This window comes from Rhincodon typus, chromosome 39 (genome assembly GCF_021869965.1).
Source record: "Rhincodon typus isolate 14 chromosome 39, sRhiTyp1.1, whole genome shotgun sequence".
Taxonomy (NCBI): Eukaryota; Metazoa; Chordata; class Chondrichthyes; order Orectolobiformes; family Rhincodontidae; genus Rhincodon; species Rhincodon typus.
Window position 1 is genome coordinate 4,014,944 of NC_063370.1, and position 16,231 is coordinate 4,031,174.

The 16,231-nt window shown below is 39.2% G+C and overlaps 1 protein-coding gene across 1 annotated transcript in view; it reads left to right on the plus strand.

Moving 5' to 3' along the window:
* Positions 1–7,401: 7,401 nt before the first annotated feature.
* Positions 7,402–16,231, plus strand: part of ccdc97 (coiled-coil domain containing 97) — a 16,047-nt gene continuing 7,217 nt past the window's right edge. Inside the window, exons 1-3 of the mRNA XM_020533747.2 lie at positions 7,402–7,611; positions 8,291–8,854; positions 15,249–15,494. Coding sequence (XP_020389336.2) covers positions 7,605–7,611; positions 8,291–8,854; positions 15,249–15,494 — 817 coding nt within the window. The 5' untranslated portion in view covers positions 7,402–7,604. The remainder of the gene's footprint in view (positions 7,612–8,290; positions 8,855–15,248; positions 15,495–16,231) is intronic.

Consider the following 16,231-nt stretch of genomic DNA (forward strand, 5'->3'; position numbering starts at 1 on the left):
AAGAAGGGTCTCGACCCGAAACGTCAGCTTTCCTGCTCCTCTGATGCTGCTTGGCCTGCTGTGTTCATCCAGCTCTACACCTTGTTAGACCAAAATAACAGTCTGGGTTCGAATTCCGCCACAGCAAATTGTGGAATTCAGATTCAATGAAAAATATCTGGAATTAAGAATCTAGTGAAAACCATGAATCAGTTGCCTATTGCTGGTTTCTGAAGAAGGATCTAGGTCCGAAACTTCACCTTTCCTGCTCCTCTGATGCTGCTTGTCTTGCTGTGTTCATCCAGCTCTACACTTTGTTACCTCTGGTTCACTAATGTACTTTAGGGAAGGAAACTGCCATCCTTATCTGGCCTGGCCTACATGTGACTCCAGACCCTCAACTGCCCCCTGGTCAATTAGGGATGGACAACAAATGTTGCCTAAAAGTGACACCCTCATCCCATGAATAAAGAAATAAAACTGCTATATCCAACTCCTTCTTGAAATCATACAATGTTTTGGCATTGACCACTTTCTGTGGCAACAAACTCCACAGGCTCACCACTCTCTGGGTGAAGAAATTTCTCTTTATTTGAGTCCTAAATGGTTTACATCATGTCACTAGACTGTGACCCATGGTTCTGGACTCCCCCACCATTGGGGGCATCCTTCCTGCATTTAACCTGTTTAGTCCTGTTAGAATTTTGTAGGTTTTCCTCATTCTTCTGAACTCCAGCAAATATAATCCTGACCAATTCAACCTTCCCTCTTACCTCAGACCCGCCATCCCAGGAAACAACCTGGTAAACCTTCACTACACTCCCCCTATAGCAAGAACATCCTTCCTGTCATCTTAGGAAGTCATGTGGCTGGGTTCTCTAATGGGTGCTACTTTAGGCAAAAAAATGTTTGTCTAATCGGCCATACCCAAGAATCTTTGAAGTTCTTGGATGACTTTGGAGTCGAGTAATCTATGATGGCTTTAATCTTCTGTCAGTGTTGACAATATGTCCCAAGAAACAAATGGAATCTTTAGAGAATTCACACTTGCCTTTTAAGTGTGGGCCCTTCCTATTATAAACATTTTAATATGCATGCCCTCACTGATCATGTACTTCAACTCCTTCCCCATTGATTAGTATATCATCCATGTGGCATGTGATTCTGTGAAGGTCTTGTAAAATATTTGAGCTTAGTCTTTGGAGAATCATTGGTGCAGTGCAACGCAATTCCAAATGGTAATTTGTTAAAACAAAATCTTTCAAATGGAATTATAAGTGTGTTAAAGAACCTTGATTGCCAATCCAATGGCACTTGTGAAAAGCATTGAGTTCTGTGAAAAATCTGTTCTTGTATGGTTTAGCTGGCCTCTTGTCAACTGTGGACAAAGGGTGAATTTCTCTTGGTACTGTCTTGTTGAGTTGTGTAAGTTCAAGACAAATGCAAATAGACCATTAGGCTTGGGTATGCAAGCTATGCCTGAACACCACTTTGTTGGATTCCTGAGTAGAGAAATTACATTCTTATATAATCACTTCCAGTGTTTTAATCTAGATCTCATTCAAAAGATGGAAGAGCTCAAGCAACCAAAGCTAAAAGAATTCTTTTGAAAAATAATATTCCAATTTGTTCAAAAGGTTTGGAAGGTTTAAATGCAAATATAGCATTAAACTGAACAAAGAACAAAGAAAATTACAGCACAGGAACAGGCCCTTCGGCCCTCCAAGCCTGCACCGATCCAGATCCTCTATCTAAACCTGTCGCCTATTTTCCAAAGATGTGTATCCCTCTGCTCCCTGCCCATTCATGTATCTGTCTAGATACATCTTAAATGATGCTATCGTGCCCGCCTCTACCACCTCCGCTGGCAACGCATTCCAGGCACCCACCACCCTCTGCGTAAAGAACTTTCCACGCATATCTCCCTTAAACTTTTCCCCTCTCACCTTGAAATCATGACCCCTAGTAATTGAGTCCCCCACTCTGGGAAAAATCTTCTTGCTACCCAACCTGTCCATACCTCTCATGATTTTGTAGAACTCAAACAGGTCCCCCCTCAACCTCCGTCTTTCTAATGTAAATAATCCTAGGATGAAGAAGGATGCTAAACCTTTCTGCCATTGTACTCCCAACAAGATGCAGCACTCCTTACCGCTTACTTTTCTACTCTGGAGTGAGAATTCCTGGTTGTGAAGTACATATGATTCTAGTATTTGGTGTCCTGTATTGTGACAATACTAAAGCTTTAACAGGTGTATTTTATCCTTTTTTTAATGCAGAAAGTTTGAGAGAGAGGTGATGATCAGTTTGCCCAAGTCAATAAACAGCTTGTGAGGCCTTGGGTTTATTTTTAAGTTGGAACAATAGAAGCAGCCTGAATAGGTGGAATTAGGTTCCCACAGAACCAGGAGTTTTAGTTTTGGTTTTTCAGTAGCAGTAGCAGGGGTTTTGAAGCTGGATGAGGAAGCTGTTTTTCCTCTCTTTGTTACAGCTGAAAGCTGGGATTCTCTTCCTCCTGTTAGAATTACACGTGAGACAATCTATTTTACGAATTTGCCTTTGCCAAGGGTGTTTTTACGCTATGATATTATGTTGGAACAGTTACCATATAGTAGTTAAATAACCTATTATTCTGTTAAGTTTTCTAATAGAATAGAATTGTTATCCCAATTTCTTCTTTCTTTAGTCTGTATTTTAACTATTGGAATAGAATAGTCTTTATTGTCACGTGCACTCGAATGAGTGCAGTGAAAAGTTTGTAATGTTGCTTTTTAGCGCCATCTTAGGTACAGAATGTTTTGCTTCAAATCTGGTAGTTTGATCAATAGAATTGCATCCTGAATGCAACACCTGGCACTTGCCTTTAAAATAAGAAAAATTTAGGGTCTAGGCTATCTTCTTAATATTTTCAGGAGGTTTAGTCTGGTCCATAACAGTACGTTGGAAAGTTGTTTGTAGAATATCTCTACTGTTAATGACTCTGGATCACATAGCTGCACTTCTGTCAACTGTAAGCAGTGTTTTGCTAAAAAAAACTCTCAATATGATAATACTGTAACACTTGCTCCTATATCTAACTTGAAAATCATGAGACTTCTGTTATTGTGAATATTTGCATGGCAAAATAGTTGATCTAGGTCACTGATTTCCCTGAGGGAAACTTTGGATTAATCTTCTACTGAAGATATTTCCATCACATTTATTACTTCATGTGGGTAGTTCTTCAGCCTTTTGCTTTTCTGTGGCGGTATCTTGCAATGACACATTTTCTGAAAGTTACCTATTTTCTTACAATGAAAACATTTGGTTTTTAAAGCCATGCACTATTTAAGCTTGTGAAGTTTCTTTACTCCACAATATTGACAAGAACTTTTAGTGTCCTATCTGTTGCATTGATTTACCTAGTGTGTCTTTTGTTCTTTTGTACTTTAAGCTATAAATAGTTTCTGTGGATCTCCTGCACGTTTATCTTCTCCCTCTAGGATTGATTTGTTTCACTTTCAAAGCTTTGCTTTGTCACAATCTGAATGCCTTTCTTTTGAGTTGGGTCTTCTTTGGTCAGTCATAAATCTGACAAAGACTCATCAGCAGGTGGCCAGAAACTGTGGAGTGAGAAACGGAGTTAATGTTTCAAGTCTTCCATGACGTTTCTTAGAAGAAAGGAGCACAACTATATTAGACTTCAAATAAAGTGTAGGACACCACCACAGAAAAGCAAAAGACTGAAGTTTGTGTCATATATAGACAAGGTGGTTAAAAAGACATTTAGCATGCTTGTCTTCAATGCTCAGTCCTTTGAGTATAAGAGTTGGGAAGTCATGTTGAGGTTGTACAAGACATTGGTGAGGGCTCTTCTGGAGCACTATATCCAGTTCTGGTCATCCAATTATGGGAAGGGTATTATTAAGCTGCAGAGGGTTCAGAAGAGATTTACCAGGATGGAAGGTTTGACTCATAAAGAAAGTCTGGATAGGCTGGGACTTTTTTCACTGGAGCATAGGAGGTTGAGAGGTGACCTTATGGAAGTTTATAAAATCATGAGTGGTATAGATAGGATAAATGGTAGGTGTCTTCTCTCTAAGATGGAGGATTTTAAGACTAGCAGGCACATTTTTAAGGTGAGTGGACGGAGATTTGAAAAAGACATGAGGGGCAAATTTTTTTATACAAAGGGTGGTTGGCATGTAGAATGAACTTCCTGAGGAAGTGATGGATGTAGGTACAATTACAATGTTTAAAATATTTTCAATAATACATGAATAAGAAAGGTTTGCAGGAATATGGGCCAGGAGCAGCCAGGTAGAACTAGATTTGCTTGGGATTATGTTCGGCATGGACTGTTCAGATCAAAGGGTCTGTTTCTGTGCTGTATGACTCTATAAAAAGGAAGATAAAAGAATCTGTGGTTTGAAGGTCCTTGAGGTGATAGGTTTATCCTGATGCTATGTGTAGGAATATAGGAGCAGGCCATTCAGCCCCTCAAGCCAGCTCTTTCATTTTAGATCAACTACCTCGCCAACATAATTGCCATGCTATCCAGACATCCCTTAATTTCATGACTAACTAGAAATCTAATGATCCCTATCTTAAACATATGTAGGGCTAGACAACTCCAAAGGTTAACCACCCACAAAATGAAAAGGTTCCTCCTCATCCCATTCCTAAATGATCTACTCCTTAATCTGAGACTGACTGTTCTCACTCGAGACCCCACAGCTACGAGAAACAAACTTTCTACAGCTACTCTGTCTATCTTTTTTAAGACTTTTTTTTTAAAAGTTGTAAACATATTTGAGTTCTCAGTGAATAGGTGTTTCTCCAAATTATTTTTCACCGGATTTTGTCTTCTGAGAGGCTGAGAGGAAAAGCAGGGAGTAAGGGAGATTTCCAGTTCTGCTGTTATAAATCCATTTTATATTCTCTATCCTGTTAAAAAGCAATTGCCTGAAATAAACTTAATTTGTGTATTTCTATGCCTGCCTTAATTGTTGTTGCATAATCTGCAGGTAACTTTCATCTTAAATGTGTGAAACCTGTCCAGAAATATGGCACAGACTTAAGTTTCAGTACTTTTTTATAACAATGTCAATTTTGGTTCAGACTATACCAGGTTATAGTCCAACAGGTTTATTTAGGCTGTTCCTTCATCAGGTCACTTCAATTGGTGTTGTGTGATTTCTGACTTTGTCTACCCCAATCCTATTCAGCATCTCCACAACTTGGTTCAGACTGATTCTTGTTTTTTGATGATTTTATGAACTGGCTCAATCTGTAGTTAGTTGTTAATGTAGCAATCTTAAGCTATTGTTCTTCCTTGTTTAAAACCATTCTAGTTCATGAAATTGCACACATTTTGAAAATGAAGTGCTGCAAGTTGAAAATTAATACTTCACAGTTTACTATCGCAACAGTTAGGTTAGCCAAGTTATTTCTGCTCTACTATACTTCTAGAAAAGGTGGGTTGGTTGGCTCAGTTGGCTGGACAGCTGGTTTGCAATGCAGAGTGATACCAACAGCGTGGGATAAATTCCCATTGTGGCAGAGGGTACTGTGAAGGTCCTGCCTTATCAACCACACCACTCATCTGAGGCATGGTGGCCCTCAAGTTCAACTCACTAGCAGTCACCTCTGCAAGAGTAGCCCTATGGTCCTTTTGGGCTATGTTAACTTTGCAAGAAAACAATTTCTATCCTGAGGTTATTTTGCTATCTGAAAATTTCTTGGAGGAAAGACATTTTACTTAAGAATCAGTCTATAGCTAGTACTGCTGACTAAGTTTCTTTAATGATCTGAAATCTCTCCCAGTTGAGGTTTTAGTTTAGCAATAAGTTCAACTGGATAGGCTTACCTTGCTGGGTGGTATAAAATAGTAGAAATATTAGCATAGTAAATTACAGTAACTGTTTACAGGTTGCTTGAATATGATCTACACACTACAGAGAGTATTAAGAGCATAATAGCCTCAGCAGTATCTCCTATAAATTATTTCATTACACTGACAATGTCCCCATGATATAATCACAGCACCTAGTTTTAGTGCTAATCCTTTCAGAACCATAAACAACACAAGGTGAGGTAAACATAGTTGTCGAAATGAAACCATAGACAGCCAAGTCCCAATATAGTGGTATAGTGGAAATGGAACACTAAGTTAAGAAAGGACAGTACTAGATCCTAAATATCCTGGATACAATGCATTCAGGAAAAATGGAATAAAAGAAGGTAGAAGGGTGACAATTGTGAGGCAAGAAAATATCATACTGCTAGAGAAAGAAAGAAAGAGAGAGAGTTAGACGATGTCCTAGAGTGGTCAAAACCAGAACCTATTTGGTTAGAGCTAAGAACAATAGAGGCATCTATCGGGTGTATCTGGGTAGACTACTGGGTGTATCATGTGGGCTACATTCTAGTGGGAAAGATATGGAGGAACAAATTTGCAAATAAATGCAAAAGCTATTGTGTACTTATAATTGAGAACTTTAAATATCTTAATACAAATGGTCACCACACTTTAGAAATGATGTGAAGGCATGAGAGAAGATATAGAAAATATTTTAAATGGTTCTGGTGATGACACACTTCAGAAATAAGAATTGATTAGAGGAACAAGCCTCATTGGAGTGAGAAGGTTAAGAGAAGATTAGATGGAAGCATCAAAATCATGAGAGATCCAGAGTCGATAAAAATAAATTGTTTCCATTGGCTAAAGGTTTGAGTACCAGAAGACACAATTCAAGGTTAATGGCAAAAGATCAAGTCGACATGAGAAAATATATTTTCTACACAATGAATAATTTGTACTATCTGAGACTGCGGTGAAGGCAGATTTCAAAAGGGTATCAAATAATTATTTGAAAAGAGAAACAAAATCAAGGTTACAGTGAAAAGACAAAGAACTGGACCAACTGTGGTGAACCAATGTGGACCCCAGTTAACTATGTTGTCTTCCTTGGGGCTATATGTAACTACTCTATGCTTCAAATGGTCAACTATACAAATGTTTCTCATTAAAAGAAAGCAAAAATACAACAGATGCTGGAGATCTGAAAGAGTAATTAAAAAATGCTGGAGAGATATAACTGGTCTGGCAGCATCTGTGGAGACAGAACACAGTAAACGTTGGAGTCTGGAATTATTAATTCTGCCACAGGCCTTCAGAAAAATGATCTTGCACTTTAAGGTTATGTTAACCTCACTGGAGAATATAACATCTATTAATTGTCAAAAAATAAAAAATTTGCATCACAGCTGGTGAGTTTCAGCTATTTAAACCCAAAAATATCTGGCTCGCGTTAAACTCAAATTGTAAATGACAGGAAATTCTATTTATTTCAAATAATTTACCCGTCAATTTAATAGTCCCTCATGAAGCAATTATATTATCAATTATTATGAAGAGCAGTTTATTGTCCTCCTGGGCTGTTGACAGGGTGGAACCTTAGACCCGCGATTAATTTCCCCGAAATCGGACCTTGTTTAAGGTCGAAACCAGTTCCTTACCCTTTGGGTTCCGGGTTGTAAATGTTTGTGTTAAAGTATCTCTCGACAAATACTCGGCGCAAAATAAAAACGGCGGTGGTTGTGGGTAAAATGTGAAGTGGTCGATCGAGAAGACTTCGAAAAGGATGGCAGGTAAAACATAGAATAACATCTATCGGATGAGGAGGGTTCAGAACATTGAGGCCTTCACAGCCTGAACTCCCAAGCGTGCGACTTAATTCCAAATCCAGTTTCAATTTATTAAAGAATTCCCATGTTTTTGGAAAATTATTTTTAGTCAGACTGTTGCATAAACCAATTCTTTTCTCTTTCCCCCATCACCAGATTATTTAGTTTTTCACCGTGGACCCAGTAAAATGACAATCGAACTATAATTATTTTAATGCTAGTGTGAGTGTTTATATCAGCTATTCGAGATGAGATTTGGAAAGTATGAGCTAAAAACAAATCTAATAAAACATTTGAAGAAAACATGCAATGTTGGAAATCTAAATTTAAAAAAAAATGCCCGTGCAGCAAGGTAGTCGGTGTTTTAAAAAGAAATGCACTATTCATTTCACATAGAGCCTTCCATCAGAACTCTTTCCTGAAGATACAATTGCTCTGCCAGGATCTCATAAACATGATGGGCCGAATATTCTCCAGCTGTAATATAAATCTCATAAAGATTTGCCCAGGAATTGGGTTAGCTATGCATTTTTAGCATTTTGAATTTAGAAACAAATCTCCTTCTCTCTCAGTTATGCTGTAATTTATAAAAGTACAAGTTATACTGAATGGTACAATTCATGTGAAATGTTATTATTCATAGGCTCACAGACACAAGATCTCTTAGAAGATATTCCAAAAGTGAGTGACCCTTCTGCAGACAGTGTCACTCAGGAGGCCAATTCACAGATGGAAGGGATGCTTACAGTCTCCACTGAGGGTCATGTTACCCCAAGTGATGTTGAGGAACAGATCAAATCCAGTGTTCCTACCTCAACAGGTTTCGAGATTGGAGACGCTGCCAGAATGATGAACGAGCCTCATGACCAGCAACAGGAAGATGCTATGAATGCTTCACTGAACAGCATGTTTCATACGATTGCCAGTAGCAAAGCACAGATCAAAAGCCAGCAGAAGGATGAGCCTGATCTCATGTATGACCAGAAGCTGGATATCATCAAGGATCTTTTCTGGTGTAAGCCAGTGGTGTTCCTTGAACGTTTTCACAAAATCATCAAAGAAGAGCATCTTGTCTGTTTCAACCATTTGGCTGACAACTACGAAGTAACTTTTTACTGTAAAGAAATTAGGAAGTCTTCCATGAAGAAAACTGCCCGAACAAATGTTCGCAACAAGAGGTACGCGGCCCTGCAGCAGCTGATTAAAGGTGATGTCTAACAAGGTGTTTGGTATTTTGTTTTCACCCAACTTTTAGGAAGGTGCTGCCTTTAGCTTATGGTGGTTTTTCTCCTTCTTGTACTTTCCCAAAACGTTGTCACATGAGGCAGTGCAAAATGAAGGTGTAATTCAACCATGAACAGCATCACATTGGTTTGCAATATGCTGATAGTAAGATTTAGTTGGGATATCATTACCTTTGAGCTTTAGTTTGCTTGGATTAGGTTTTTTTCTTACTGTGCCCTTAAAGCAGTTGATTGTGTTGGTCCATCAAATTGAACTTATCCCATCCCAGTTAATCAAATCCTCGTTGTCGAATAGGGAAGTCCTAATATTAGGCCACTCTGGTTGATATATCCTTTGTCCTAGCCATTAGCTATGTGACCAAAGTCCAGCTGTGGCTGTGATTAATTAACATTATAAACAGTAACTTGAATTTATAAAGGACCTTCAATGTAATTAGCAGTGCCAATGTTTTTCACAGTACCATTATAAAGCAACGTATGACACTGAGCAATATTAGGAGATATAAGATCAGATGACCAAAAACTTTGACAAAGAGGTAGATTTTAAGGAGTATCTTGAAGGAGTAATGGGGTAAAGAGTTTAGGGAGGAAATTCCAGAGCTTGAGGCCAGGAAGCTGAACAGTGCAGTGATTAAAATCAGGAACACATAAGAGATTTAAATTAGCAGAACACAACATATTTTGGACGTTAATGAGGCTGACAGAAGTTATAGAGTAGGAGGGGCACAGCCATGGAGCGATTTGAAAACAAAGACAAACATTTTAAAATTAAAGCTTGCTGTTGAGGATCCAATATAGATCAATCAGTGTTTGGGGACCAGGACTTGGTGCAAATTAAGGCACAAGCAGCAATGTTTGGATGAGCTCAAGTTAATAGAGAAGAGAATCTGGGAGGCTCATCAGGAGGCATTGAGTCTAGAGGTAACGGGCGTAGATGAGGGCATCGGCAGCAGATGAGCTGAGTCAAGGTGAATTTAGGTGAGGTTACAGAGGAGGAAATAAGTGATTTTGGTTACAGCACAAATATAAGCTGCCTGATGGTTTGATTAACATAGGATATTTTCCATATGGCTAAGTATAGGCAGTGACCCCACTCTTGCCCCTTCATGATGCATTTTGCTGGCATATTTCCCATAGCTGGGTGACCTCATCCTGGTTTTGTACCAGTGACATAAGCCCTGGTGTTACTTCAAAAATCCTTACAAAGAATTGTGAAAATGTGAATCCAAAGTGAGGACATAACTGAGATAAAATTATCAAAGATGCTTAAAATACACAAATCTTCAGCTTCACCCATATTTTTGCAGCGGTGTGTACCATGTGAATTTAATTGTTTTCTGTTTTATATTTTCAAATAAAGAATCAGTTCTGGTATAAAGATCATAGGCCTGATGTTGTCAATCCTACTAGTGTTTCCAATATTTTCTGTTTTTATTTCAGATTTTCAGCATCCCCAGTACTCTGTTTTTGAATTAACCTGTAAATAGTGCATCGGCAGTTCTTACTATCTCATTATTCAGAAGCTTGTTTTGCGTGTTTGTTGAGCGTCAACATAGAGCACTGCCTGCTCCCTCTAATCCGTATCATCAATATTTCCCAAAATCTTCAGGCTTTTTGAGTGAGCTTGCTAGTTTTGTATCAAACGATTGTAAGTTTTATTGCTGTAGGTTTGTATCCAGTAAGAACAGAGATTAAATTCTTTCTTTTGATTGACACCCTTGTTGTTAACAGAAAAAGGAAGAAATTTATCTTGTTCTGCGGGCTTGAATGAAAACCAAATGTTGGATGTGTGCACATAATGTTGTAGCTCATTGCTTCATGTTGGCTCCTGTTTCATGGTGATTTATAAATAATCTAATCAATTTAATCTATGCGGATCGTTCTCTTCATGCCCTGTTGGAAACCAATTGTGATCCTTCTTTTGTATCTAATATTCTCAATTTAATGTACTCTGTCTTTCCAACCTTGTTCTTTCAAAAATAACTTCCCAGAACAGAAGAAAAGGTAGATTAATATATTCCTCCTCTCTATGTTTGTTCTTTTGAATGGGCAATGGTCTGACTTAAGAAATAAATTTGCCTTTCCCAGTATTTGGTTATAACAAGCTGCTGAAGGAAGAAACGGACAATTTTCTTTGCTTCCCTTCAGAAATAACCACGACAACTTCTTCTCACTTGCAGTTTTTCTACAGTTTTAAATGTGAAATGTTCCTGCACAGAAGGGACTCAGACAGCAGTCTAACTGTCCTGTTTTCCTTGAGCCACAGGTAAATAAATTCTTAAGTAACAAGTGAGTAGGAGATTATTTTGGTTGGCAAGAATGTGGAGTTAAGGTCACAATCTTATTGAATGAACAGGCCTGAGGAGCTGTATAGCCTATTCATGCTCCTAGTTTGTTTGTTTCTCACCAAAGCCCTGGCTCTTCCTCTATTTCAGCAGCACCATGCATTATAGAAACTAGGAACAGAAGCAGGCCATTCAGCTCTTCAAGCCTACTCCGCCATTCAATATGATCATGGCTGATCTTCAGTTCTCAATGCTCTTTTCCCACTTTGTCCCCACACACCTTGATGCTTTTAAAACCTAAATGTTTATCTATGTGTTTCTTGAATATATTCAGTGACTTGGCCTCCACAGCCTTCTGTGATAGAATGTTCCAATCTTCCTTTGAATGAAGGTTTTTCTCATCTCAGTCCAAAACGGCCTTCCCCGTATCCTGAGACTGTGTCTGGGAAAACATCCTTCCTGTGCCTAGTCTGTACAGCTCTGTAAGAGGTTTTGTATGTTTCAGTCAGATCGCCTCTCATCCTTCTAAACTCTGAACAGTCATGCCAACCCTGGCATCAGCCTAGTGAACCTCTCTTGCATTCCATCTATGGCAAGCATGTCCTTTCTTAGGTAGTGAGACTAAAGCTGCAAGCAGTGCTCCAGATGTGATCTCACCAGGCTGTGTATAACTGCAATAAGATATCCTTGTTTCTGAACTCAATTTCTCTTGCAATGAAGACCAATATACCATTTGCCTTCTTAATTGCTCGTTGAACCTGCCTGTTTACTTTTCATTGACTGGTCTACAAGGACATCCAGATCCCTTGTACCTCCCAATATGTAACAATTTAAATAGTACTCTTCCTTTCAATTTTTCACACTGAACTGTATAACTTCATGTAGTAATTCCTTTAATGTCATAGATTGAGCTTTACAGGGGTGATTATTAAACAAGATTTGACACTCAGCTATGCAAGGAGATATCAGGTGACCAACGTTTGGTCAAAGAAGTTAGGTTTTAAATAGTGTCTTAAAGAAGGAGAGAGGCGGAGGGTTTAAAGAGTCCATTCTAGAGCCTTAGAGTCTGTGCAGCAGAAGGTACAATCAACGTCAGTGATGGAGCAATTAAAATTAAAGATGTACCAGAAGCCAGAATTGGAAGAGTGGAGATATCTTGAAGGGTTGTGGACCTGGAAGAAGTCTCAACCCTTTACTTTTCCCTTAAAGATGCAATATCTATGCCTCAACTAACCTCTGCAACAAACCATCTCAGCGCTTCAACAACTCTCTGACCAGAGAATTTTCTCGTAACCTCTCTTTCTTGTGATAATTTAAAATTGATTTATCCTTTATCATCAATGACTCATTAACCAGAAGAGTGAATCCTTTCCCACTGAAACCATTAAACCCATCAAGTAATTAAAAAAAAATCAATTACATTTCTCGGCCTCCTGTACTCTGCTGAAAATTGTTTGAGTCCGTTTTTTAATCATCTTTCCTTGAACACTTCTGTGCCTAAATCTGAAGATCTTTTCACCCTACTTGTATATTTTCTCCTCCTTTTCTGAAAGTTAGCTTACCCTTACATTCAATAAAATAAATGACTCTGTTTACTTGATCATTTTTGAGAGGGCTGTAACAATATATCACATATATGTTCTTAGATAGATTAAGCATAACCTCCCTAATCTTGTATTTTATGCCACTATTTATGAAACCTACAATACTTTACACTTTATTAATGGTTTACTCGAACTGTCCTGCCTCTGATAATGGCTTGTGTACGTGTACACCAAGGTCTCTTGGCTCCTGCACACTCTTTAGAACTAGTACCAATTTATTTTATACTGACTCCCCATGTTCTTTGTATCACAACCCACCCTCCATATTGAATTTCATTGGCCACTATTCTGCCCATGCCACCAACTTGTCGATAACTTTTTGAGGTTTTACACTGCCTTCCTCACAGTTACCAATTCCCTCAGGTTTCGTGTCATCTGCAAACTTTGAAATTCTCCACTGCACACAGGTCTTGTAGAAAAGCAAGGGTATCAATACTGATCGCTGGGGAATTCCACTGAAAAGCATCCTATCTGAAAATTCCTCATTATCCATCACTCTGTGCTTCCTATCCAATGGCTAATTGTGTACTAACATTGCTACTGTCCCTTTTCTTCCATGACCTATAACTTTTCTCACAAGTGTAATGTATGACACTGTATCAAAAGGAAGTCTTTTATACTGACTCCCCATGTTCTTTATATCACTACCCACCCTCCATATTGACCCATGGACTTTTGGAAGTCCATGCAGCACACTACAGCCTTTCCCCTCATCAACCAATCATCTCTGTTACCTCTAAGTCCAATTTTCCCTAAACAAGTCCATGCTGACTGTTCTGAATCTATCTACATTTTTCCATGTGACTATTAATTCTATCGTGAATATTTTTTCTATAAGTTTCCCCACTACTGAAGTGAAAATGACTGGTCTGCAATTACTGGGCTCATCTTTTCCTCAATTTGCATGTAATGTATACAATTCTCCGTGCTCTGACACCACACCTCCTCATCAAACCCAGGAAAGATTAAAAAATTACTGCCAGTGCCTCTGCAATTTCCACTCAATATCCTTGGATATATCTAACACAGCTCTCTCCTTATCAACCTAAAGGTACCAACAACTTCTCAATTTTAACCCCTTCTGATTTCCTCCTCTGTCACCAGGACCTAGGCAGCATCTGTCTCATAGTTAAAGCTAGATGCAAAATACTCAGCCATATCATTCCTCCCTATCCTTCCCACCAGCTGATATTCTCTACATTGCAGACATCCATTATCACCACAACATCACCTTTATCCTACACTGCAATCTGTGCCTTTAACTCCTCAGTCTTATTGTTGTGCTGTGTAACCCTGGTTTGTCTATTAAAAATCTGTGGAACCCCCCCCAACCCCGCTATCCTGCCTAAATGGGTGACATTAAATTTTACGCTCATAGCATTCACAGGAAGTTCAAATGTTATGACAGCCCAAATTGAGATTTAAATGTGGGTCTTGAATATTTTTGCAGCCTTCCTTATAATTCAGAATTCAGTTTTGTCTCTTGAATGAAAGATGGACCTAGCATTACTATTAGCGATGTCCATTACTTCAGGATGTCCCAGAATGCTTTGCAGTCAATGAAGTACTTGTGGACTGGGTGCCAGTAAAGACTGCAGGTGCTGGGAGTTAGTAAAGCACAGCCAGTCAGATAACATCCGAGGAGCAGGAAAGTCAACATTTTGGGCTGAAATCATTCGTCAGGACTGATGTAGGGTTTTGGCCTGAAACATTGATTTTCCTGCTCCACAGATGCTATCTGACCAGATTTGCTTGTCCAGCTCCACATTTATTGACTGAAGTACTTGTGGAGTTTTGCAAATCCAGTACCCAGTTTGCACACAGCAAGCTTCAACAACCAGCAGGGTAGTAAATAACCAGAGAACCAGTTTTATAGAGTCATACAGCGTGGAAACAGACCCTCCAGTCCAACCAGTCCATGCTGATCATAATCCCGAACTAAACTTATCCCACCTGTCTGTTCTTGGCTCATATCCCTTCAAACATTTCCTGTTCATGTACTTATCTAAATGTCTTTTAACTGTTGTAACTGTAGCCACAGTGTGGATGTTCATTACACACACGAGCCTCTGTCTGTGTTTAAAAAAAAGAAGTCTCATTTTTTAAAAAATCTTTCTCCTCTCACCATAAAAATATGCCCCTGAGTCTTGAAATACCCCACCCTAGAGAAAAGACAGCTGCCATTCACCTTATCTATACCTTATCTTATTTAGTGGTGTTATTAAAGATTGGGAAGAACTTCCATGAATGTCTTCAGAGTAGAGCTTTGGAATCTTTTGTATCCATCTGAGAGAGCAGACACGGCCTCGGTTTAGTGTTTTATTCAACAGGCAGCGCCTCCTACAGTGTAGCACCTCCTCAGTGTTGTGGGTGTGTGTGAGAATGAGCAAGCCTGGATTCTGTCCTGCACTTTCAAGAACGTACCAAATGATGTCTTTGCTGATGACACCCTTTGCCTTTCTTTACAGATGGGGAGTATTTCAGTGACGAGCAGATGCGAACTCGAGATCCTTTGCTGTACCAACAGTACATTAGACAATACATGACGGAGGAGGAGTTGTTGGCTGAGAACAGCAAAAACCTGAGCAATGCCATGTGCTTGTCTGATCTGCTGATGAGCACTTATCAGGAGAAAATTGTCCAGGAAAGGCTACAGTGGCAAAAGGAAAGGGAGGATGCCTGTGTGGAAGAGGAAGAGGATGATGAGGAGGAAGGTATGTTTCTGTCTCTGGGTTATTCTGCAGGATAACAACACTGAACATTAGAACGTCACCAACATTTTCTTTCTCTTTTTCCTACTTAAGTCAGTAACTGTTACGTTTTCATAGTATCCAGCCCAAGGGGCCACTCATCATATGTTCAGTCCAGTTGACAGGCTATTTGAATGTGAGGGTACCCCACACCACAGCATGATCCTATTTTTATTGAGGTTTCCTTGTTGAGGAGCAACTGACCCAGTTTGAACTTTCATTCCTTCGATGTAGGGTATCAGCCTCAACCTGTTGGAAGCAGAGCATAATGATGGTGTTACCTGTACTAAAATAGTATTCCAGACATCTGGACTACCGATCCAGAGACAATAGTTCAAATCACACTACTGCAGCAGAAGGAGTTTAAATTCAATTAATTTTTTAAAATTTAACTCATGAGATATGGTTGTCACAAGCTAGGCCAGCATTTATTGCCCATCCTTAAGCATCTTACTGTGGGCCGGGAATCACATGTAAGCCAGACCAGGTAAGAATGGCAGATTTCCTTCCCTAAAGGACATTGGTGGACCAAATGGGTTTTTCTGAGAATGGACAATAGATTTATTGCTCATCATTACTTCCCGATTTTTATTAAATTCAAATTCTACCATCTGCCATGGCAGGATTCAAACCCAGGTATCCAGAACATCAGAGATAGCAGGAACTGCGGACGCTGGAGAATCTGAGATGACAAGGTGTAG